We start from the raw sequence: 25,606 nt of genomic DNA on the forward strand, positions 1-25,606 counted from the left end.
TTGCTTATAAGGCTAACTTAAATATAAAGGTATGTGCTTTGTAGCTTTTTCCCCTTTATTTAGATCTTAATTAAATGTATAGAGGGATTTTCTCCTGTCAGATGCATGTCTGTTTAACTTCCCTTTATTTTTTACTTTTGAAAGAAAAAGCAATTTTTTTCTTCCAGAAAAGTGGAGGAATGTTGGTCTCTAAAGCAAGCTTAAATAGTTGTACTTACTTAGCTGATCCTTAGTGCTAGGCAGTGCTGCATAAAAGCAGTCTGCCTGACTTTACACCTTTCCCTTTGTCCTGGTTTAACATGGTGTAAAATCACCCTACCTCTGAGTCTTTTAGGCATTTTAGATGATCACTGGTGAAAAATGGAGGTAAATACCTATTTTTTCCTCATGTGGTTGACTGCCTTTTTTCTGAGCCCTAAAGAGAAGTTCTCCCTTTGTAAGATTTAGGGAAAATAGAAGGGTTGCACATCTCCTTACAGAACAGTGCATAGACTGCAGGCCGTGATTCCTATTTAAAACACAGAGTGTCTGATGTACAGATTCACTTGATTTGTATTTAAATGGGGAAGGCGAGTGCCCTGGTTTCCCATGTTGTATCACAGGAGGGAAGTATCATATGGCCAGGCATGGCAGTCCTGGGAGATGCAGACCATGTCAGCTCCACCACTAGTGCCGAGGAGCTCGGGGGACCTGCTGTGCTGTGGGAAGCTGTCTAGTGCTGGTGGAATGAGAGGGCAGCTTGAGGTGGGTCAGGAGTTGGGGCAGACGGAGGCTTCTCCTCTCCCTGCCATTGCCCTGCCTTTCTCCCTGCGTCCTGAATAAACCTGCACTTCTTTGAGGCTGAGCCATCAGGAGTAACAAAAGAAAATCTACTGTCTTTTATAGGTGCGTCTTGCCTTGCTTGATTTGAAAGGGGACTATTAATGTCATAAAGGAAAATAGGTTGCTCTTACCTTTGCTTGTTTTCCAAGTGGGTCCAGCACTTTACAATCACTAATTAAACTTTACAATGTGGCTGCTGTGGTCTTAACTATATTCCCTGACAGAGCACTTTGCCTAAGGTCACACAAACAGGTCATGAGCCTTCCTGTTTTGACTCGGTGTATGTACCCTGGCTGCTAAGAGTATGAATCTTACTGCATGAGGAACAACCGAACAGCACAATATTGGCAGCCGATGACTAGGTACCATAGATAAAATGAGTTAAATTAATGTGTGATGAAGTTACACAGGGGAGAAGTTTGGCCTAGAATCTGGCAACTGGCAGGTTGCAGGAACCATCTGTTGCCTGTGGTACCAAGTAATAATTTCTGTAGTTACTTCTAAATCTCAGTTTCTCAACACAATTTGGAAACAGAAGTTCTGCCGGGTTATTACGAGCACTTCAGGTATCTTTTAAGTGTTGATTAGAAAAGCTTTTCCCTCTGTTTCTCCCAGACTTATTTTTGTACTCATGACAGGTGTGGGGTGGGAGACTGGAGTGCTCAGTCTACCCAGGAATGAATGCTCTCACTAGTGATTTTTTTTTTCCAGCCCATATGTTTTAGCTATACCCTAGGCAGAGTGTCTCCTTAGATGGAGAGAGGAGTTTTACATGTTCCTTTGTTGTTTGCCTTACTCATGGACGGTAGAAGTACCATTGTTGCTCCAGCAGAGGAAGTTTGTGGTGGTTAATTTAGAAACTAGGGCTAATCCTGCATCTTTTCTCATTAGTTTCCAGTGTGCTATCAGCTAGCAAAAGCTTTATGTGGAAGAAAGAGATGAAAACTGGTGCCAAAGAATAGCGAGAGCCATCACTGCCTTATCACCTGTCTCTGGAGCTATGCATAACTCCCCAGCCAGATGCTAAACTGAGTGCAGGGCCTGGTATGAAGGGGGAAAAGTGGGGCTGTTAGCAAGAACTGCTCATAATGTTTTTGTTAAAATAATGGCTTTTCAGACTGTGAAAACAATGTTAGCAGAAAGGATGTATTATTCAAAATGTTCAGATTCTTCTGTTGAAAGGGAGGGAAATACGTTTAAAATTGATTTGAAATGAAAAGTTATGCAATTGCTAGGAATGAGGCTATTTATATAGCAATCTGTTTTCCCACTTTTCCTGTTCTATGCTTCTTTCCCAGAAGAAATAAAAAGAAACAACAAATAATGACTGGAAGTTACTATAACGAGAGCCAGGTAAATTAAAATGTTTCATTCCTAAATCCAGAAAATTCAATGAAAATGCTGCGATATAATAAATGTTTTTTCTGTTTTCCCTAGGGCTTTCATAGCAAACGGTTGTTCTTTTTCAGCTGTATTGCTAACTGTATGGAGATTTGTGTTTGTATGGAAAAGCACAGAATATGTCCCGTGCGGGTACTGTGGATCCACTATTGCACCTGTACCCTGAGAGATTCTGTCCTGAGGAGCTGCAGGAATTCAAGTTTTCTCCTCACTCTCTCTTTTTCTTTTCTTTTTTTTTTTCTTTCCTATTTTTAAAATATGTGAGTTTGAATCCTGACTTGAGCAGGTTGAGTTGGGATTTTGAATTCGCAGCCCAGTCACTCAGAATGTCAATTGTCTTCCAGGGCACTGCACTGTGAGTCCCAAGGCTGGAAGCTCTTTAAAAGACCATTTGACTTTTAAAGGAGCACTTGCAGGATAATATATATCTTTTAGCTCTTTCTGAATCTTCCAAGTGTGATTGATTTATCAATATGTAGCAACTAATGCTTAAATAAAGGGACGTGTCTTCACCAGTGGTGTTGAAATGCTCCATTAGAAAATTTGAAATAATTTCTAAAGGCATTAACTTCCATAATGCTGCTAGTTAGCTGTTCCCCCCTCCCTTGGCTCACATGAGGTATTAAGCTGGCTGACAGGCTTTGCTTAGATCTGTGGCCCTGGCATGCTGCTGTCTAGTTTGGGGTTTTCAGGAATGAGATTTAATACAGGGAGAGAATAGAAGAGTGCTGGTGCAGTGTCTCCTGTCTGTTTCTCAGATGGTGATGGGTTATTCCCTGACATACTGTTTCCCAGTGTTTTTATCCAGCTTCATTTTAAAATGAATCAGGCAATTGTGCTATCCCCCTCACCTTCCTGCAGTGTCCTGGGTTCAATCCCAAGTGCTTCTGTCAGCCCAGGATGCGCTCTCTGAACTTTCTGTTTTAGCTAAATGCTGTGGTTTTGTCACCCCATGTGTACAATGGTTCCTCTTATGCTTTGGTGCATGTACTATGTCCCTGCCTTTTTGACTGTGTTTTACTTACTCCAGTAAATGTCATTACCTCATCATTAGGTGGTCCATTGAAATAAACAGATTAATCCTTTATACTTGAATTTTGTCAAAATCTTTTTGGTTTACACATATTAGTGTTTCGGGTTTTTTTTCTACATTTCACAGTAGCTGAAGAAAAGGCGTAACCAAAGAGAAAACTCATACGGCAAAATAGTAAAGCACAGAAATGCAATCCAGGAAGATGTACATGAACTAAAAGAACAGTAATGAAACGTCTGTCCTCTGTGTAGCTCCTCCCAGTCAATGGCCTCTTGGACTCGCAGGGGTCTTAAGCCTAAATTTGTCTGATAACACTCTTCCTTTCAAAAGAGATTCTGCCGTAAGAACTGTATTTGTGCTTTGAGGGTCCCTAGGGCTTGGAGCCTAGGTAGCCTTTACCAGAACTGTCTCAGTCCTTGGTTGTGAGGCCACTGCTGCAGCAGAGCGGCAGGTTTGTTATTCCAGCTTTGCCAGCAGGCTGTCTGGGTTAGGCGGAGGATTGCTTGGTACACGCTGACAGGTCACTATGTAATGCTGCAGGCACAGGGCAGGATGAAATGAGTCCTTGCAAGTACAACATGCCTAGCATATTTCTGACCTGTCCCATAATTGCTGGTTAATTTAGAAACTGGTCCCTATCGTGCAAAGCTCCAAGCCTTTTCCTTGATAATCTGGAAAGTTTTCAATATCCTGAGCCGTTTAAAGCAGTGTCTTTTCCAGCCAAGACACTGATGCTTAAAGATTTTTGCTAGCAGTCTATCTTGGCAAAGATTTCCACTTCCATTCCCCAGCATGCTAGAACTGAGAAACCTATCTATGCATAACTTCTTGCCCTGTCCCCCCAATAACCCTTAGGTAGAAGCGCGGAGGGGAATAGGTGGGACTGAATTTTGGTGGGAATTTTGTATATCAGACCATGAAAATAGCAGGGAGCTGGAAGAATGCCGTGATTTCCCATGGCAGGGGATTCCCGGCCTACTGTTGTGTATACACCCACAAAAGGCAACATGTTTCTGGAGCTAGTGGTAAGGGAAGAATGAGGTTCAGAAAGTAGGCACCTAATCTCACAGTGGCTGTAGAATTTTAGAATGCTTATGAGGTTGCCAATGTCTTTTCTCTCTCATGCTGGTCAGCATCAGTCACTGTGACAGCTGTGTGTGAATGTGGATCCCTCACAGTTCATTTCTGATGTTTAACTGGCTTCGCCAAAAGGCATTCCCATTTGGTCCATAAACAGAGCATCAGCTATCCAAGGAGCTTGGGAACTCAGATGAGCATTCCCTGCACTGTGGATGACTTATCACACCTGTTTGCTACATTTGGGTGTTCATGTTTGCTTTGTGAGAGGCCGAGTAGAAATTTTTGCATGAGATCATGTAGTTGCAATAAAACATGGTGAGTGCCACATGTTACATAATGGGAAAGTCCACGTTTCCAGATGTCCTTTATTTCCAGGTTTGAGGGCCCTTTATTTCTAAGTGGATGCTGCTTATCTTCCCATGAGCCAGCAGACTGTAGGGAATGATCTGAGCTAATTACTGGCCATACTAATGACAGGGAAGTCTGGCCAGGTGCAGTGTCCCCCTCTGTGCGTAGTATGTTTTCAGTAAAATAGTCGAACTGGTTGCATCGGCCTCCCCTCCACTGTCGTATCACTGTCATGACAGTTAAAAATATGCAAACTTCTCCGACTTACTGGATATCAGGTTCAGGGGTGTAAAAATGTGTTGAACAAAGTGCAGGAGAGGAATGAATTTAACCTTTGTTCTTATTCTAATCTTTCTGATAGTCATCTTATGCTTTTGCTCTTCCTTTTTATTTTTTTATTAAGGAACTACTCTATGCCAGCTGGAATGTAGAGTCCTTTTAGTGCTAGCTCAAGTACAGAAAATCACAATTATTAACGTGTACGTGCGCAGTGTCTCGGAGCTCTGTTCTTGGCTGTGTTCTGCTAGATTCTGTCAAACAGGAAAGTGTTCTTGCTCATGAAGAACTTAAAAAATGCATATGAAAGGATGAAGCAGATGGGTAGACAGACAGCTAGGAAGAGCAAGGTGTTACTGGTTAGTGTGCCAGCCATTAGTTTAATTTTGTTGTTGCTTTTTATGCTCTGTACCTTTTTCTAATGTAGCTGATAAAGCAGTGCAACAGTGACTTTTTATACTCTTCTTGCTTGAAAGTTGGTGGCCTCCCGTACCACAACTATGTCTCTCCTTTGAGGAGTGTCTAATGCCGGCCTGTGCCTGCAGTATCAAATATGTTTTGGGGGAAAAGTAAACCCATTCCACACTGTTAGTCTTAGAAAGATCTTCTTGGAAGTAGCCTCATTCTCAGGCATTGATGACATGCTCAAACTTTACTTTTCAGTAACAATAAGCACATTTTTAAGAGACTTGATTTTTATTAAAAATGGAAATACAATGTATGTGTCAGATACAGGATCTGGAACAAGTTTTGCCATTTATCAGTAATGCCAGCACTGTGAATTCACAGAATTCCCCGCTAACATCCCGTGCTGTCATGTGTGCAGCTCCTGGTTTCGCATTTGATATATTAGGATCTGGTGAAATAAACATCGCCACAGATCTGTCCAGCCTTCTTGGTGGTGGAAAGAAAATGCGGGTCGGAGGCAGACCAACTACAAAAGGAGTAAAATAAATGATAATGATTCAGACCTCTCCAACTGTTGAACTTCAAAGTCTTTAGAAGAGCAGGTATTCTTTGTTCTCTTATAACAATGGCGGAATTGAGGGAAGTCCAGTGTTCCCAGCACAGCTGCCGTGGGAATTACAATAAATGCTGTTGAGTTTTGCAGAAATCGCTCTCCCGGTTAGTACCAGCTCAGAGATGGGGAAGTCTGGTTTCTCCTGCATGGCAGTACAGAGCAATAACTGCTCAGCTGCTGCCAGTGCTTCCTTTTAGCTAGTCCTTGTTAGTAGAGAGTTTGTGGTAATGGGGGTAATTAACACACTGGGAGTCATTTCTGTGTCCTGGAAGGGAACAGAAAGCCATCAGAGCAGCCCCAGACATGATTGCTCTGCAGGGTTATTTTCTCTCTCTCTTTCTTTCTTTGCCATTGTGCTTGGTTTTGATTTTTCTGCTTTGTGTTAAGAAAGCTGGAGAGCTGAAATGGCCTGTAAATTGCACTCATGCTGAGCTTGGGCTAGGTAGGCTAGTTAAAGGTCACTCTTGAGGACTACATGTCCTCCTCTGGTGGGGTGGGGAGGGTGTTTAAGAAGGGAGTCACACTGTCACTTGTGGGTTCTTTAACCCTTCTTCTTCCAGTGTAGATTTGGAGAGCTCTGGTTCTGAATTAAGTTTGTTTAAATAGGCCCAGGAGGTGAGAACCTTGAAGAGTGATTTATGCTAAAAACTCTTCCAGCAGCCATACGGCTTCCCACCATAATAGCGCTGAAGTGTGAGGCTGTGCTGCCACGGCCCTATGCTTGTTGTTGAACGGAGCTCGTTACTCGCTTGCTCATACTTCTTCTGACGGTGCTGGTGGCATTTCAGCTGTGTCTTATGAGTGCATGTGAGCTCAGCTACCCCAAGCCTGAGTACCTAGTTTGGTTATTACAGTTTTTCTGGAGGTGAGCTACAAGAGGAGACTTGTCCTAAACAGTCATTCTTGCCCTTCGTGGGTGAGAAGTGGGGACAGGGAAGAAGGGCAATGGGTTTAACCTATGTGATTGCAAACCATGTGCCCAGGTACCAGGAAACATGTGAATCATGACTGACAGTGTATGCATGTTTGTGTGTGTATCCTAATCCACTACAGGGGACCAAAGACAAAGTAATTCTAGCTGTTTAGTCTAGCTTGTTTATTTTTCTTTTAAGAGGACCCTAGGCCTCCTTTTCTTGATTTTTGCTTTACACAGGCTTTTTGCCACTGTCCCCTAAGGGAGCTTTGTGCTGAATTCAGGTAAGGAGGACTAAGCAACTCCATAGCCACTTCCAAGAATGGAAAAGCTAAGATTGCAAGATATATCAGTGATGGAAAGAACCAGGGAACATAGGAGAATATGTTTTCTCTTTGGGTTTGGGATGTGGCAATGGCACGTGTGGTTCTCACACTGATGTTGGAGACTGGCATGAATACTGTATCTCTGCAAACCATCCAGAAGAGGTCACCAAGTGCTTTGTGTCACCTCCAATACACAGTTTTAAGATGCTGGCCTTCATGCCCATACGTGTCTCTACGTCCAAGAGAAAGCCCTAAATCTCTCCTTTTATTCTTCCGCTACTTTCACTGCAGCCAGTCATGTGAGTTGCTGCGCCTCGTGAACTTCTGCCGACTTCCGCAAGACCTGGGCGTGTTCAGCTTTTCGCAGAGCAGAGCCCTCACTTCCAATTTCACTTCTAGCCTCTTCAGTAGGGAGAGCCCATCTTGCCTTACCCCTGACCACTTTACAGGGAGCAGTGTAGTGCCACCAAACTCTCCCTGGTAATAGAATCATGGAATAGCTGTCCACTTCTGTCTTCAGCCTGGTTCTTTCAGCACAGCCCCACTGGCACCACCCCAGAGTCGTCTCCATCTCAGCAAGGGGATGATGCCAACCTCCAGATTTATAGCTGAGATGCAAATACTGCTAGAGGAATTAAAACCTAAATTAATCCATGTGGTTTAAACTAGTGTATTCAATTTAAAGCTCTCTGTGTCACCTCTCAGTTCTCTGTAAACATCTCCATACATCCTTGCCTGAGGAGGCTGTGTGATGGGGGGCTTTTTGTGTTCCTTTTTTTCTGCAGTGACAGTAGTAATCTGCTTTTTTCATCAGAGAGGTTTTTTTTATTATTTCCACACACTTCTTTTTTGGCGACAATTCATCTGGGGATAGACCAGGCAGACAGATTTCTACTTAAGAGATAGAAGTCTCTGTGGAAACCCACACTGAAGTCATGAGCCAAGAGGAGTCCACTGCTCACTGACGAACTGGATGAGTGAGGACAGACTGAATGAATATTATTAATTTCTCATTTCTCTGCCACTGGCAAGTGTGCCTTTTAGTATCAGTTATTGATTGTGAATCTTGCTGGATCATTTTGAGCAGCATATGTCATAAAGCTCTAGTGATCTTTTTGCTGTGCTTTGGCCTAACTGTGGGAATACACACGGGTGCAGAGCCAAATTAGGGTCCTGCTTACCCCTATCTGAACCTCCTCTGCTTCATTAGGGCCTGGGGAATAAAGCAAACCATTGAATTTTGCTTTTTTGGCAGTGAAGGCAGGGACAAATGTGAATTCACAGGAGGTATAAATACATGTATCTTATGTGACCAATGCATGCATGTTTTCCCTCTACATGAAGTATGGCACAATAGATAGTTTTGGTTGTGAAGGGGGTGACAAACTGGGGCACTATAAACCTCTCCCATCAGAGTGTCAGTGGGATTTTGTCCAGCATCCTTAAGTGGAGTATCAGGACTTACACAGGCTTGCACTGGGCTGCAGTGACAGGGGGTTGCAAGGAAAGCCAGCCTGTCCTTGGCTTCATCGAACTCTTAACATTCTTTCTGCACTAGAAACTGCTGAAAATTACACTTTCAAATATGAAAAAAGCCCATCCGCAAGCAATTAGCAGCTAGAGAGGGAAGTAGTGGAGGAGGGAGGGCAGGGAGTGACAAAGCCATGGCCTGCAGCCTTTCTGTGTGGCTGGGTAAAGAAGCTGTGGATGAGCACTGTGTCCAGCTTCTCACCCTCTTTCCTAAGCAGGTGTGTTGCAAGACATTTGCAAAGATATTAGCCCTGCATACAGAGTGTACCAGTTAGTAATTATGGAAATTAGTTGCCAATTAGATAATGTCACTCATTCTCCATGTGCGGCTGATAAGCAGTTGAGAGCCACTCCAAAGCGAGGGTGAGACCCTCTCTGTGGGCTGCTGAGCAGATGGCTCTGACCTGGCTTTAATAGGCTGCTCTCAAGTTGGGGAAGTTGTGTGGTTCTTAGGAGGCGCTTGCCCACAGTACTGTGGCAGGGCTGCCTCCCTTCGCAGGCTTGGGAAGTTGTGTGGCTCTGTCAGCTCCGTGAGTGGGACTTTGAATGGTGCAAGTGGGTGTGTTTCCTGCAGCGGGTTTTGTGTGCGTGAGATGCTGAGCCGTCTGTTCAGTGTGCAGGTTCCTCGCTGGCTCAGCTCTCCGGCGACAAGGAGGGTGGTACAGGCTGCTAGAGGTGCAGTGGTGATAACTCACTGGCACTCTTATTCCTTCAGGGTAGCAAACATTTAAAATTCTCTGCAAAGACCTTGCCTAGGGATTTATTGAAGGGCTGGTCACAGCAGACTGGTTGTCTTGTTTTGTGCTGCTAAATCACATTAAGCCAAAATGTAACATAGAAAATGTTTGTTATCCTGCTTTTCCATGTGAGCAATAGGTGGAATTGGAACAGAGGTTTTGGAACAGAATTGGAACAGAGAATTGGAACAGAATTCCAGTTCTTCAATGACTGGGAGAGGTGGGGTCCATCACAAAATCTTTTTTTGTCAGATGCGATTATGTTGTGACATAGTTTGAGATTTCTGAGGGATGAAATATACAAGAAAATACTATGGCATTCTATAGTTATTGTCCCAAACTGTAATGTATTGCTATGGTAGCGGTGTGCTGTATGAGGCTGCTAGGGTAGTAGTTATGCTAAAAATAAAATGATAAGAGCAGAAAATTACTCATTCTCAGTGTGTTTTGGATTGCTATGGGAAATAGGTGAGGCACAGATTTGTTGTGTCAGGATTTATTTTCTTAAGGTTAGGATTCGGATCCTGGCCACTACTGAAAAGGACACTGGGTCTTCTGAGTGAGATTTGCTCTCACAGGCTGAACTGCACGAGACACAGAACTGGAAGCACTGTGGGTTAGCACTGACGGGTGCTGACAGAGCTCAGGAGGAGCCTCAGATGGCTCCAGCCTGCTAGCAGCTGGGTGCAGGCAGCTTTCCCAAAACCTGAGCTGCGGCGTCTAAAAGGCAATGAAGCACCCAGAAGTGGCACCTTTATTTCATGTATTTTTGTGCTGTCTTCCTCTTCTGAAACAGAATAGGCACTGTCTTCTTTCAAAACAGCTAGAAAGGGATTTCCTTGGCTTCTTTCAATCAAAACAGATAGAGTGGGATTGTCTTGGCTTCCCTCAGTCAACAATGCGATTCCTGTTTAACCATTTCTGCTGGTTTCCCCTGTTAACTGTGGCCTTTGTTCTGTCCTAATGAACATGTATTGATGGTACAGAAATCTGTACCACAGAGGTAGCCTGCTCCATTTACTGTGCCTTTGAAATATCCCAAGGATTGAAGCAACCCATGGAGACTGGGATTTCTTTGTGTTTGTAAAAAATGGGTTTCAGCAGCCTGGGATTGGAAGAGATTGGTTAGCTTTTCAGACAGGTGATTGGGCTGGACATGGACGTAGGCATCTCTGTGTTCGTCTATAGAGTGTTCACACCTGCTGCTGTGATTTACAACATTTCTCACTGGTTTTCAAAGAGTTAGTCTTCTAAAATAGGGAGAGAAGAGTAGTAAAGCTGAGGGTTACTTCTGATGCAGCTGGTATAACCCATCCTGCCCAGGAGAATGGAAAAATGGGGTGAGAGCTCCTCTGCACTCGGGTCTCTGTGGGTGGTTGTGCCAAGCTGGGCTTGCTTTCCTCCCGAGCTCAGGCTGAGCACAGAGCTGATAAGCAGCGAGTTTTGCTACAGTGATGGTAAATGTTCCAGGGAACTGTGAGCTGCTTGGAGCACATCACTGGCTAATTTACACACATTATTATATTCCTATTCCCATCTCATCAGTAATTCCAGGCTCAGGTCATCACTTTCTCTCTTACCTCCCTCTCACTCTATTCTCCTTCTCCATAAATCACGGCTATTTTAGTGGAGCCACTAGGGAGCACAGAGGAGAAAGGTAAATGGACAAGAGCCATATAATTTTTTTTCCCAGTTGTTTTTTCAGAGCCCCCCCCCAAACCCCATGTACTAAGCCAACACTCTGATTATTGGGAAGACAGATGATTTCAGCATTTGGATCTGTGTATTTTTTCATTTTACACCTAACACCTCCTTTTTCCTCCTTCCATTCTCTTGAGCCAAGCTGTTAATAATTAAAAGGAATTATCTTCCCTTTGGTTTTGACTTGATTTTATTTGTGTTTATAGCAGTTTAGCTAACACACTCTACTCAAGCAGCTGCAGGGAACAGGCCTGGGTGCTGAAAGCTCACGTTTCTCTCTAACTTGCAGGTTTTCTTTTAATTGATCCCTTTTGTTTTCCAAGTGACTTACTTTTCATGCTGGCTAAATTTGCCAGACTGACTGCTCTGAAGACTTATGGCTTCTGCAGATCCTTGGGGCAGGTGAGGCTGTGACTGTGTGAGCTCTCCCCTCTGCTCCCTAATGATTGTCCTCCAGCTCATACTCTGCCCTTACCAAACAGAAAGTTTCCTATGCTGTCCATTTCTGAAGTGTCTGTGGGCCTCCTCCTTCAGAGCAAGGTGGGTGGTGGGATTGAAAGGCATCTGCTGGGAGCAACAGTAAATCCAGCAACTCTTATTGTCTGCAGGACAAAACACATTTCCCAAGAAAATACAAACAAAAAAATCTCAGTGTGATCCAATTTGTGAAATCTGTGTTCATGCTGGCTTCTTGGAGGTTGAAGGCCTTGATTCTCATCATCTCCTTTCCTGCTTTATGGCTGTGCTAAAGTTAGCCATTCCTGGAGCTGTTCTCTGTGAACGAGGACCTGTGTTAATAGAAAACTTACTTTCTTTTTAAGCAGGATTTTCAGAGAATGAGCCTAGCTTTGTGCTGTCTTTACTTGTCATCCAAAAATATCCTCCTACCCTAGGCATACAGTCACCCACATGCAAATAGGCAGAAGTGAATTAAATCCCAGTGTTAACAGGTCTAACTCCTGCTCACTGAAGGTAGTTGGAATTGCTTGCCGTTAGCTAGGGGTGAATTTGGCCTTTCTGCCAAATCAGTAGACCAGGGTAAGTGGTTAAGTGCTTAGACAGCTCTTATCATCTAAGCTACAACTTTCCTATCATCTAAGCTGCAGGTTGCCATGTATCATTTGCATAGCACATGTTTCCAGGTTGCAAAGGTCCCTGTTAGAGTCTATGAAGTGTGCAAGACATGTAAAATAAAAGCATCTATTTCATGGCAGGCTGACTTCAGGGTTGTCTTCTCTAATATTTGCTTGGTAGCATGATGAAAACAGTGGAATGGGAAATTTGGGTAAGGTCTTCTTATGCCCTGTATCAGCTTCTAAACTCTGAGGAACTCTGGTCTTTCCCCTAAGCATTTTCTGTGAGAGGTAATTGCTACTGGGGAAGCTTCAGCACCATTTCTCTCAGTAAAGTCAATGAGATTGCGTCTATCAAAGTATAATAGATCATTAATAGATGATTAAGATAATACATCAATAATTTGATGTATTTTTACGTTCTGAATGTTGTGGTGTGTGCAGATCACTTGCTGAATTCTCTGTTTGGTCCTCATAGTTTTGATGACATAGATCTCCTTGCTGCTTTGGAGGACTATATAGCCAACTGCAGGCAGGAAGAAGTGGCCAGGTATCAAGAAATGTAAATGAGTTACTGGGCAAGATGTTAATAAGCTTCCCAGTAAAGATATGGTGAGTAGTAAGACTAACTTTTTCCTTTCTTTTCTGCTCTTGATCCCACAGGTCCTGCAAGCTCTGTGAGTGCCAAGCAGTCAATTATGGGTTGGGTAGCCACCAGTGCATCATGAAGATTGACTTTATTTTTGCCCTCTCGAGGATCACGTGCTTTATGAATTCACTCTCTCCTCCATCTCACTGCCACCTCCATCAATATTGTCAACACTTCTAGGAAACCAGAATTTGAGGCTTGGGCTTCAGCTCTGCCTTTCCCTTCCTCCCTCAAACAACCAGTGTCACCTTTGTATTCCACCAAAACCAATCACTGTGGGTTATTTTGCCCTTCACAAAAGTATGCTGGCTGGAGAAGTCACTTCATATACCCTGCACTTCTGAGATAAAAGCCTCTGGATCCTAAAGGATAATTGAGATCTTTCCTTGGGGAAGAGACATTTCACTTTTCACTTACTCTTCCTCTTCCTGTCACTGTCTGTGCTCTCCTCCTCTAACCCCTGGATTTTGCATTTGGTGTTGACTGTTAGGGTTCTCCTCCCAGTAGTGGGTCTTCTTTTTTCTCCTAGAGAAGAGTAGATTACTGAAACAATGGGCTTCACTCTGCACTCTGCCTGCTTCACCTTGAAGGTGAGTTTGCTGCTGGGCTCCTTGCTGGGTCTCTCTTTGGGTCTGGAGTTCATGGGCATTCCCAACCAGTGGGCCCGCTACCTCCGCTGGGATGCGAGCACTAGGAGTGAACTGAGCTTCCAGTTCAAGACTAATGTCTCTGCTGGGCTGCTTCTCTACTTTGATGATGGTGGTGTCTGTGACTTCCTCTGTCTGTCCCTTGTTGATGGGCGCATCCAGCTCCAGTTCAGTGTGGACTGTGCGGAGACTACAGTTATCACAGACAAGCAGGTCAATGACAGCAACTGGCACTTCCTGATGGTCAGCCGCAATCACCTTCGGACGGTGTTAGTGCTGGATGGTGAAGCCAAGCCAGGTGAGGTGCGTCCACAGCGCCAGTATATGAATATCGTCAGTGACCTCTTTGTTGGTGGAGTCCCACTGGACATCCGTCCTGCTGCCTTGACCCTTGATGGTGTTCTGGGTCAGCCTCCGTTTCAAGGATTTATCCTGGATCTGAAATACGGCAACTCTGAGCCACAGCTCCTGGGCAGTCAGGGGGTCCGGCTGGAAATGGAAGGGCTTTGCACAGAAAACCCCTGTGAAAATGGTGGCACTTGCTTCCTTGTGGATGGTGAGCCACACTGTGACTGCTCAGCCACTGGATATACTGGCAAGCTGTGTTCCGAAGGTAAGAGAATACTTCCCTGCTTCCCATTGATCTTTACTTAACCCAAAGAGTTAATTTGTCACTTAGCAGGGCTATGGCCAAGCTCTTATCTCTATTGGTGGGTATCAGAGGAATTAAAGTTCCACTGTTCTTTTTCCAGCTGAAGGTAATGAAATGGGAATAGAGGAGAGCACAAGCAATTGCAAAAAGTGCCTTTCTGAAAGAATGCTGCATTTTTAGCATGGGCAGATTTTCATCAGCCACTTACCAAGGGTAAAGAACATAAATTGGTATAGAAGTACCCTAGGTTGGTGTTGATAAAGGCAGCGCTAAGAAGTTATCTTAGCTATCTGAGTGAATTCCACTACCCTGTGTTCCTGAAAACTGAGTGATGTGTTTATAAACAGGAGCCGTGTATATATCTGGCTAACATGATTGACAGGACATTGAAAAAATTACTTGCATACTAATCACTGAGTAGAACCTCGATTGTTTTAGCATCCTCGATTAAATTGCTTTGGGACCTGCTGAATGGTCTTATTTTGTATTGCAAAGGGAAGAGTGATTTGAGTGTTTCTACATTGGTTTGTACTCTCTTTCGAAATTTAAGTCCAGAAGTTTTGAATTGTACAAACCACATGATGAAAAGTATTTCAGGGTTTTTTCCTTGGTCTTTAGCAGTGTAATGGTAATTAACTCTGCATGTGCAAGAGACTTAAATTAAGTCAACTGATAAACCCAGTGTGAATTTGAGAATCTCATCATAGCATTTTTTCTGGTATTTAGATTTAAACACAATAGTATGAGCTTAAGCCAAAGAAGAAGCCTGGGCAAAAAGTGTCCAATTTCAAGGAAAAAAAACCCAACCCTGAAACTTTGTCAAAGTGGAAATACTTGCAATAATGTCTTATCACACCTAGCATTTGTTTTATGTCTTTTGGCAATGAAAATAAATTAACTAGAATTTAGTATGTAGAATGTGAAAAGTGTGGAAAATAAAGTGCCTATACTTTAAAGCCCTACAGAAATACTATGCAAATACAGCACTATGTCTGCAGTATAGATGGAGAAGCAAACATGTTTTTATAGGAATGGAAGATCTGGAGAATAAACATGACATCCATGTGTGCATTCATTTTAAGGTGCTTCTAATGGTAATAGAAAATTTGGCTTTATATCCAACTATTACAGTAACAGTAGATGGCCATTAGGAGATGTGAGTCTGTGAAGTGCTGAACACCAGTGTTCTTCCTGGCTATTTGCTCCACACCAATCAGGTCCAAATCTGTAATGAGCCAGAACTGTTTTCTGTGCTTGAACCATGAGCTATGTGGGGCTGGAGGCACTGCTGGGTGTGACCAGGCACTTCAGTAGCTGGGCCACCCATCTTGATACTTATACGCTTACAGAATGAACACACCTCATGTCTAAATGACAGTTTTGGGTGATGGAAGATTGCAAGAGCCACACAGGCATGTGGACCTTGAAACATAAGGATATTAAGACTATTTCTACTGCTGGGTTAATGGATACGGACTCTACGGGGAGCTGCTCAAGACATCAACAGCATATGGTATTCAGTGAATGTCTTTAGAAAATACTGTAAATGAGCGAGGCTTCCATGTGCCTGTGGGGCAATTGTGACAGCTCTAACCAGGGCTCGGGTGGTGAAATTTCAGCATTTCCTGGGTGGGTGGAGCAACATTAAATTAATCTTCTAATAAATCCAGGGATATTTCATTTGCAGACATGGATCAAGCAGTGCTATTGTTACTTTTTGAAGCCATGCGTCACCGCTGCTGTTTGTTTCCTATAGTGATTCATCAGTTTCCAGCCCAACCTTCTGTTAAGGGTGAGCAAGGAAGTTTGTCACGATGTACTTTCTTTAGTAAACACTTTTGACTCACTGTTAACTGAGGTCTCTTCACTCACACAGAAGATGCTGTGCAGAGAACTTTTCCAATGGAACAAATGTAAAGATTTCTACAGGCATTACCTTGCCTGGTTCTTCAGTTTTCTCTTGTATTATTCATGATGTATGTTTGCTTTATGTTAGAATTTTATAATCAGCTTTGTTTTCTGCCTCCTTTATGCTGCAGCAACGGTGATTTCTGTGTGTTAAATGCTGCCGCCTAGAAATGTTACAATGTCTATGCAGATTGTGAAAAGAAGGGGAAAAATAGAAAAGCTGTTTAATAAGTGGAAACAAGCAGACAAAGAAAAGTGACAAGGAAGCAAAATGGGAACGAAGTTAAGTATAGCTACCTTTTCATCTGACTTTGAAAAATTTGGCAAACTCCAAAGATGCTCTCTTTCGATTCTGTGAGTGTGGCAGAACCTCCGCTGATGAACAGTAGGATGTGATAGGAACAGTAGAACTGGGTGCAGGCTCTTCCTGCCTGTGGCTTGATTGGCCATTAACCAACTTGTATTTTCTTTGTTTGCTTTTTCTAAGAGGTTGAGATGTTTGTTGTCAGAACTATTCCCTTTTGTTTTTTGTCCTGCCTCTGGATATTTGCAGAAGTAATACGGTTATTTGATCCTCAGTCTCATTTTTGAAAAAATGTCCTCTTTCAACTGAATATCAACAGCTGCCTTTTGCGGGGGATCCTTGAGTCCATTACAGTATTTACTAGTCTGTACCCCATGTGCGTATTTTGATTTCATCACTGGAGTTGGCCCTTTTACTGGGAACTGATGGGATTCAATCAATAACAACTTCTGTTGGAACAGCTAAATGCAGTATGTACGTTTTTAATAATGAGTTCTCTTGACAGTGTCCAGGCCACTACTTGGCTATTGGCTGATACCTATGTCTGCAGATGGTATAACCACAGCAAACTCATTTAGCCAGAGAAATAAGAAATAAATAGAGAGTGGAACCTGCTGATTCTGTACTGTGATGGAATGAAGCCCCATTTACAGTATTAGGGGTTACTGTAACGCAAAGTGCAGTTCCAGTTATGGTGAACCTCAACAGAGAGCAACCATTCCATACTGAGACAATATGGTAAAGCCTGCCCAGAATATGCCCCTGATGTGCAGAAAGATTTTTGGCACTTAAGGTGCACCCAGAGTTACCAGTATTGTATATGTCATGGTAGCTACACACCCAGATAGGGTAGCTGAGCAGGTCATTGGGAAGTACAGTTTCTATTTCTGAGTATATACAGTGGGAAAGCAAATGTGTGCTCACTTTGGAAGGTTTGGCTGTTTTAAATAAAATGTGATACTATTTTTATTGCAGCTGGAGTAAACTGGTTCATTGAATCTGACAGCTCTGTAGGGTACAAAGGATGGCTGATTTGAGTAGCAATTAATTTGTATGTTTCTGGGTAATGGTGGCGTTAGACATGAAAGCTGAAGTCAGAGACACCTTCACATCTAATAAACCTCATCAGCCTCTGTGGGATCAGGCTGCTGCCAAGAGAACGAGGTTCCTGTAGTAAATGAGCAGCATGGATAGATACATGTTGTTGGAAAAAAACCCAAACCAACAAAACCTTCCGCATGCAAATTCTGAAAACTGTGCTGCTGTAGCAGCTGGATGAACATGTTCATATCTGCTCATTCAGGATCATGCTGTCTTCCTTTGTCTGCAGGAAATTCTCTCTTCCTCTGAAATCAGGGTGTAGAGAGTGAGTTCACTAATGTGAACAGCATGAATGCAACATTGAATGTACAGTGTTTTGGCCCAAGACCTCACCCCTCTCCCTAGACCCTTTCTGGACTTTGTGAGGAAATGAGAACAGAAGATATGCTTAGAAATGACATTAACTCTGCTTGTAGTTGCAGAACCAAGACGCTGATGTGATCACCAACTTCACAAGGCACCATGCTGAAGCCTTTGTGTTGCCTGCAGGGGCTGTTTCTAAACGAAGCCTGAATAGGGGCTTGATTGCACCTCTTCCCTTGATTACAGAGCAAGATTTCCTGGAGATGCTGCCTGCTGAATGACAGAGGAGCCCGTTGCTCTGTAATTATCACACTTCTAACTGCAGCGGGAACAGTTTTTTCTATAGCCCCTCAGCTTCCTTTAAAGAGACAAGTTACTGCAGGATTTATCCTCCACCAGCGCCTTTGGAGCAGCCCAGTTCTGGCTGCATTTAAAGGGACTGCCAAGCCTTGCTTGCAGTCCCTGTATCTCCCTGCCAGCCACCCCAAACTTTGAAATACGAAGGGCTAATTTGTCACTTTGCCATGAGCCTGATGGGTGCGCTTAATTTGCATATGCATTTACATACATTTTGTAATCAGAAACAAATGAGCATGACCATAATATTTGCTTCCACTTGCATATTCCTTGATAGATGAATATAAATTGGTTGTTGTTGAGTTCACCAGCAATAAACAGCTGCAGACCCTCCATTTGGTCTTGTGCTGTGCTGCTCTAGAGAACACCAGGCAGTTCTGTGAAACACTTTTGGGGTTCCAGATCTTCACCGGCCAGTGCAAAACACTACAATCAATGGTCTCCAAGGGCTTTGGAGTAAATATTGCAAGGGGAGAATCTGTTGTTTCATGCCACTTATTTTGCCCCAGCACAGGCCATTGGACGGAAAGCTGGTAAGAACTCTGCTCATGACAGTTTTACAGCAATTTATTTTTCCTCATCTCTTCTGCTTATTCTTCCCGACTTAAGTTCCTTTGGTTGTATTTAAAATAGTAATTTTTTTCCAGTGTGGTTGTTAATTTTTTGATGCATTACCAAATAAGCACCAGAGAAAGATGATGTGTTAGTTACTCATTAATGTTTATAAAGTGCTCTGAAATTCCAAAGAGCAGTTTAAGTACGATTTATTATTCTTAATAAATGTTAAAACTGAGTAGGAGGCACAGAATTTCAATTTAGATTCTACATAGTCCTTCTCAGAAATGGCCTAGGACCTATCTCCACTCACTAAGTGTGGACTGCCTGCAGCTCCTGACTTAGCTGTATATGTTTTATAGCCTCCCCTGCTTTTAATGCAAGGGAGCCACAGAGAGATTACAGGCCTCTGTGTGGAGTGTACCATTGATTCAAATAGTCTTGCAGCAGTACATGCTGACAGCTGTATTCTTCTTGTTTCACTCTTCTGCATTATAGATGACCATGGGGCTACAATCCTTTTCTGCTTGATTGCAGATCAGCTTCAGACCTCAGGCAACAGACAAGTTACAAGCCCTCAGTTAGGCAAAGCTTGGGCATCTCTGCTGAAATGAAGCAAACTGTGTTTGGGTACAAAGGAGATCGTTATTTGGTGTGAGGTGGGACTTGTGAAGAGTAAGAACAATTTGTCAGCAGAAGAGGTGGGACATGGAGTGGGTGGGAGGGAAGCAGGATGAAAATGTTGCTTTATAAAAGAGTAAGCCATAGTTCATGTAGCAGCTGTACTAGCTTGATTTTACCTGCCTCATTGTGTAAGGGGACAGTTCTTGTCTGTCACAAAGAGTAGATTTCAATGGGCTGAGTGAGCTTCTGGAGGACTAACTTTAGCTGGAGTCTGGGTACCAGCTTCCTCTGTCAGCCCATGGACCAGCCTGCTGGCTTCTGCTCTGTCGTAGAGTGTGCACAGCTAGGATCTAAACTGGAATTTTGGGGAGTCACTAAATAGAGATTTAAATAAAAGTAGCTGATAATAATTATCCAAGTAAGCAGCACCAGAAATTTCTTTTTCCAACTTATGTTCAGGAGATAATTCAAATTTCAGAAGGAAGGTTTATTTTCCTTTGGTTTTGCCCTAAAAAAGAATGGAGGTGCGAAAGGGAAGAGCTCATCTTTCGTTACTGTCCAGGCTTCTGCTGAGCTAGGCAGCCTGTCATGGAGGTCAATCATCAGTAAATATAACCCCAAGCAAGACAGAGCATTCTGTAGCCTTGCTTTCATCTTTATTCCAGGATGGAGGTGTGCAGGCCATTTGCCACAGGGTATTTTTTGTTAAGTTTTGGTGGAAAATAGGGGGAAATAATCCTCCCACATACCTTGAGGATACTGGAAACAGCGCGACAAAGCTACAGATAAAGAAGCAGAAGAGGAGCACATCTGTCCAGCAAACTCTGGCACTAAGAGAAGATGAGCCTCTGCACGTCTGGTACGGGAGAAGGTGGTAATCCATGTGATGAAATGGTAGAGTGGCCACCTGTCCTGGGCCAACTTCTGATTTCACTTTACCTCTTGTTCTTCTGCTGACTCACTTTGAACTTGATGGATAGCAAAGCTTCTTTCTCTCTGTCTAGAAAGCAAAGCTTCTTTCTCTCTGTCCAGAAAGCAAGGCAACTGCCATGTTATTGCTGTACAGAGACAGCAATGTGACCTGTGGGTGTAAGTGTGTGTGTCTCCCACAATCCTTCATTGCAGACAGGCTCACTGCCATGGTAAACCTACCCTACAGAGCAAAGTGTTTGCCTGTCTTCTGTCTATGACCAGGTCCAGGAGCTGTCAGCTGGGTGCAATACAGCCTTAAGTCAGAGAGAGGTAGATGTGGGAAGGTAGGGAGGACTGTGGATGTAACAGACTACTTGGAGGACAATGGGTTTGTATTTGAAATGAGACTGGGACCTGAGTACATGATATTCACATTCTGTGTTGCTGACATCAATGTCAGTCATGCTATTTCATCTGTCCAGGTGGTGCCTACATGTACACTTGTTCACATCATTATCCTGAGAGGAGACCAATATATGACATATAAAGAAAGTGGACTGTGGCAGCAGAACTTGGATGGTCTGGTAATAAAAATGTTAGCACCTAAGAGACTGATTTCCATTTCCACAGGCTTCCTGCATCCCCAGGGTGATCTGCTGGCAGACTAAAGGACTCAAGATTGAATCAATTGACCCTTTTTTTGCAGGGGATACGTACCTGGTTACCCTTTGTGTCTCAGTTTCCATATCTGAAATATGTAGCTAGTGGGGTTCCTGTAGTCTAAGTATTAAGGATCTTGTATGCTTCTGCTTGACAGTGTCAGAGACGTATCAGTATATTAACAGGACAAGTGAATGATGATAATTCATGAGCAGCCAGTAGGATGGCCTGGTTTGATTGTCAGTTTTCCAGGTAGGCTTGCAGTTAGAAATTAAGGTGTCTTTCCTTGTCAAGTGGCCATCTTTGAGGAGCATTCCTCATCTTTCTTTTCAACTGAAATCTCCCAGTTTCCTGCTGCTTTGTGCAGTGTCACACTATGAGTACTCAGACTCCTCTTAGGCTAGGCTGAAGTAATGCTGGTAAAGACAGGGCCTAACCAGCAGCGTACCCTCTTCTGTCTCAGTGACACAGAGCAGAAGCTGCACTGCAGGGTACCGATACGAGCCATGGGAGAAGATGAGCTTTTGACTCATTTTTTGGTATGTTTTGTGTGTACCACTGACATTCCCCTCTGTCACGAACCTCAGATGCTGATCAGATGCTTTTCCTTGTGCGGTGACCCACCCCTGCCTACCTGTCTGCACTGGCACCTTCCTGCTGTGGCTGCTGGTTCCAGCCTGCCCCTGTCACCCTCCAAGATAGAGACTCACCTCAACCTTGTGCTGTCAGGGAAAGCAAAGAGAGTATAAAAGGCTACAAGAGCAGGGTGGCAGAGTTTGCACTTCCTCTGTTCCTGTATGAGTCATCTCATAAAAACCAAGACAACAGAGAAGAAAGCCCTTTGGCTTTTTGACTGTTTAATTAGCCCAAAGCTGGCAAGTGTTTTGTCATTCTAAGGCACTAAAAGGGTAGGTAAAGTCTTTCTTTTCCTGTTAACTCTCATCACCACGACTCTTAACTGCTGATTAGATCTATCAGGTGTATTAGTAGCTGGTCCGCAGCTTGCAGTGTAGGCCAAGGAGGAAAGGGGTACCTGGCTCTCAGGATGTTGCTCTGAGGTGTGATGATCTTCCTCTTACTCATGGAATTTGACCAGTTAAATAACCTGAGTGAATATAATGGACTGGGTTTGGTTCTGAGTGTTTGACAGAAACTTTTATTGGAAAGAATCAGCACGTCATTGGTAGATGTAGAAATTTGAGCTGTGAGTTAAAACCAGGCTTCAATCTCTAATGCTGCTGGCAGGCTCCAGAGGTTGCTTGGCTGCTGCATTTATTAAGAAGGCTTTCTCAGACTCTGTAGTCTCTTGGGTGGATTTTCATTTCTTCTCAGTTTGTTGCCTTAGTACATGAGAAAAATGACACTGAGTTTCCCAAACCTCCGATGTGTCTCTGTGGGCATGTGTTTGATTTGCTGGTCTTTCCTGCTGCTTCCATCCTGCCAGCTTGACTTTTAGGTCCAAATGCCTCTAGGTACCTTTCTCCTCAAGCTAACATGGGAGAAATCCTTTGGAGCTAAAGGCAAGTTTGTCCACTGAGGCTTGTCAGAAACCACAGTTGAGGCTAGCAGAGATGAGAGCGGCTTGTGTTGTGATCTGCAAATTTCATAGCTCAGTGACATTTGCGGCCAAATTCTTTAAACTCCTTTCTGTATGTGGCTGGAAATATATTGCTCGTGTTCCCCAAAGATTTTTTATATTTTTTTTTAAATGTGGAAGTGTATGGAATCATTCCTTAGTAAATTGCTGTTATAAAAGAAGGAATAAAAGGAAAAGGTGAGGTTTGTGAAGAGGAAAAGATTAAGTTGCTTGTCTAGGACCACCTAAAGAAAAAGCTGGGAAAGTAGCCGTAATTTCTACTTCTGTCTTTTGCCTTTTCCTCTGTGCCTCCTGTAAGAAGAGCAGCTGTGGGACTTAGTATGGTATGAAGCAGGGGACTCTATAAAGGGACCAGCCTGTATGATGCCTAACAGACCTGTGGTGTAATTGGAGATCTGTGTAGGTCCTTGCTATTCACAAAGGTTTGACTTTTACGGAAGATAACAGGAGATCAATAGGCATAAAAAAGTATGGATGTATGGATTGGATATATCGCATCGTGAAGCAGTAGCGTTGTTACATCTGTCAGGATAACCAGAGCTAGAGGTATGTTTATATTAGTGTCAAAGACGAGGTGCCACTCATACAGGCCTACCTAGTTGCCAGGATAGGTACTGGTGTGACCACAGCAGCTTGGAATATAGTTGTATGATGATAGCAGTATGGCTATAGGTTTGCTATCGGGTAGAGGACCCTCTCAGAAAACATTGGTTAATTATTTAATTAACTGCATTAAATGGCAAAATCATCTTTCTTCAGAGTTCCTCTAGTGGGCACTGTGCTGTTGGAGATGTGGAAAAAAAAAGATAAATTAGGGCTCTGATAATCTAATTCAAATTTAGGATATTGGCTTAGCTGTCTCCTCCTAAATTCTCATTATTACTTAAGCTGAAATGATCAGCTATATGTCAACTGCAGCAATGAGAACAACAAATTCCAAAACCTGTTCATTTTGAAAAGATATGAGACATATATATACATAGACTTCATCTGTACTCTGGATCTTACACCTAAGTGTATCTGTTAGGCAGTCTGTTTTTTGACTGCCCTATTTTGTGGTATGTTCAAATGAAAGATGTGTGAAGCGACGTTTTTACCAGCTAAGACACAACAGAGTAAGACAGCTTGGAAATATTTTCCTCATGAAAAATGGTGGTTTCATTCAGATCAAAAAATTCAGAAAAAAAAATACTGACTTTGATGGCAGTCTGTAGAAAAAGAGATGTATTTTTGTTTTGTAGAATTTCTGGATTCTGACTTTGTTAAAAATGTAGTCTCTGTCAATATCGCATAAATTTCTAGTTTATTTTATAACTTATTGACACTGTTGTCTCTAATAAGGGCCTACTGCTGATGAGCTGCAAAATGTTGAAGTGTTTTAAGGAAGGGGCATATGCTCCCACACTGCCTAAAAAGCTGTATGAAAACCTGTGGACTCAACCCCACTGTGCCACAGCTGTGGGAAGTGTGAGGCTCAGAAGTAGAGGCAAAAGGAGGCCTAAGCACAGGTTAGACTTCGATTAGACTTAGAACAGATTTCCAGCTTGCAGACAGTGTGTGAAGCCTGGAGTACAGGTAGGACCATGAGTCAGATCAATGCCCTTTGAAACCTCTCAGGGGGTAAGAGTGGCATGAAGCATTGTTACCGCTTAAGTTCACTGAAAGTGACAGATACGTAGGTGCTGCTGTTTGTCGAAAGTTCCACAAAAGGAAAGGACCAAAGGAATGATCTTCAGTGGAGAGGATTTGGGTGGGCTATTCCCTGTTTGACTTCTCAGATGTGCCAGACTCAGTGAACACTGCAGTCTCTGAACTGTGACAGTGAAGGCAGGATGGCTGCATATATTAAAGAAGAATCACAGCTGCTGATTTGAGAGGTTGGGATTGTCAGCAGTTTGGCTTTAGCTTTTTAGCGTGCTGGATTGAGCCTGGGTAGTTTGCAGTGTCGCTGGACCTGGGAACTGGACAGCGGGCATTTCTGAAGAAGAGCATAACAAATACCTCTCTGTGCAAGCAATGCTCTTTGAAATGCAGCCAGCCCAAGCTGAGATTTGGGCTGGATGAGCAATGCTCTGCCTATGAAAATCACTTGAGAACTGCACTAGTATGGCATGACAGCCATTCTTGAACTCTGGGATGTTTTCCCTGTCACTGTCGCTGCCAGTGTGGTGACTCCTAGTTTGCCTGAGGCAAAAGATAGCTAAACCAAAGTGCTAAGTAACAGATCCTGTATCTCAGGAGAACAATTGGCTGTGATTTCAGTCCTCATTTGTCAACGGTGTTTAATTATAGCCCTGCTACCACTTACAGTGGAGGTCACTGATGTGTTTTAGGTCTATTTAATGCTCCCTCTGGCCTTAAAAAATCTATGAATCTATATCCCACTATTTTGGGGCATTTGTAACAGTCTCCACTGGTTTTCTTCAAGAGCTGAAATTGCTGAAGTTTCCTCTGGGCCACTTGTCAAAATGTTGTTGGAAAGCTGACTGAAACAATTTAAGCCACTTTTCAGGTCTGGGAGTGAAACAAAAATGTAGGTTTCATCTGGTTTAGTTTCTTTCCTTACACTTGCCCAGTTGTTTTCTCCTTGTCAACGGCTGGCTGACTGCTGCAGTGTGGGTACATGAACTATGTGAACTTGCTCATATTGTGTCATTAATGGGCTGTTCTGTAGGAAATACATTAAATGTGCAGATTGTTGTATAAAATGTTGTCTTGCACATCTGATCACATAAATAGTATTGAACTTAAAATTAACTTCATACACCAAGTGCTCTTTAATCAGGCAAAGTCTTCATTCATACTAGTGAAAGACATGTTTAACTAAGAATTAAACCTGTATCTAGATTTGTTGATCTTGTCAGCAAATAAACAATTACTACTTTTTTGAAAAAGGATTCAGGCACCTTGGAGCCTTGTGACTGGTTTGGGCTTCTAAATAGTAGCTTTGATCATTTAACCTTCATGTTTTATTTATTTCCATCCTTTTCCAGCTCCCAGAATTGGGCCCAAAGACCACATTGCCTTTGAGATTCTTTCATAGAATCATAGAATAGTTAGGGTTGGAAAGGACATT

General features: G+C 43.1%; 1 protein-coding gene across 1 annotated transcript in view; it reads left to right on the plus strand.

Annotated features, from left to right (window-relative positions):
- Positions 1–13,461: 13,461 nt before the first annotated feature.
- NRXN3 (neurexin 3) overlaps positions 13,462–25,606 on the plus strand; it is a gene marked incomplete at both ends in the record, with an annotated part of 1,004,347 nt that continues 992,202 nt past the window's right edge. The window contains one exon of the mRNA XM_080619336.1: positions 13,462–14,170. Within this exon, the coding sequence (XP_080475462.1) occupies positions 13,462–14,170 (709 nt within the window). The remainder of the gene's footprint in view (positions 14,171–25,606) is intronic.

This window comes from Psittacula echo (genome assembly GCF_963264785.1).
Source record: "Psittacula echo genome assembly, chromosome: 5".
Classification (NCBI taxonomy): domain Eukaryota; kingdom Metazoa; phylum Chordata; class Aves; order Psittaciformes; family Psittacidae; genus Psittacula; species Psittacula echo.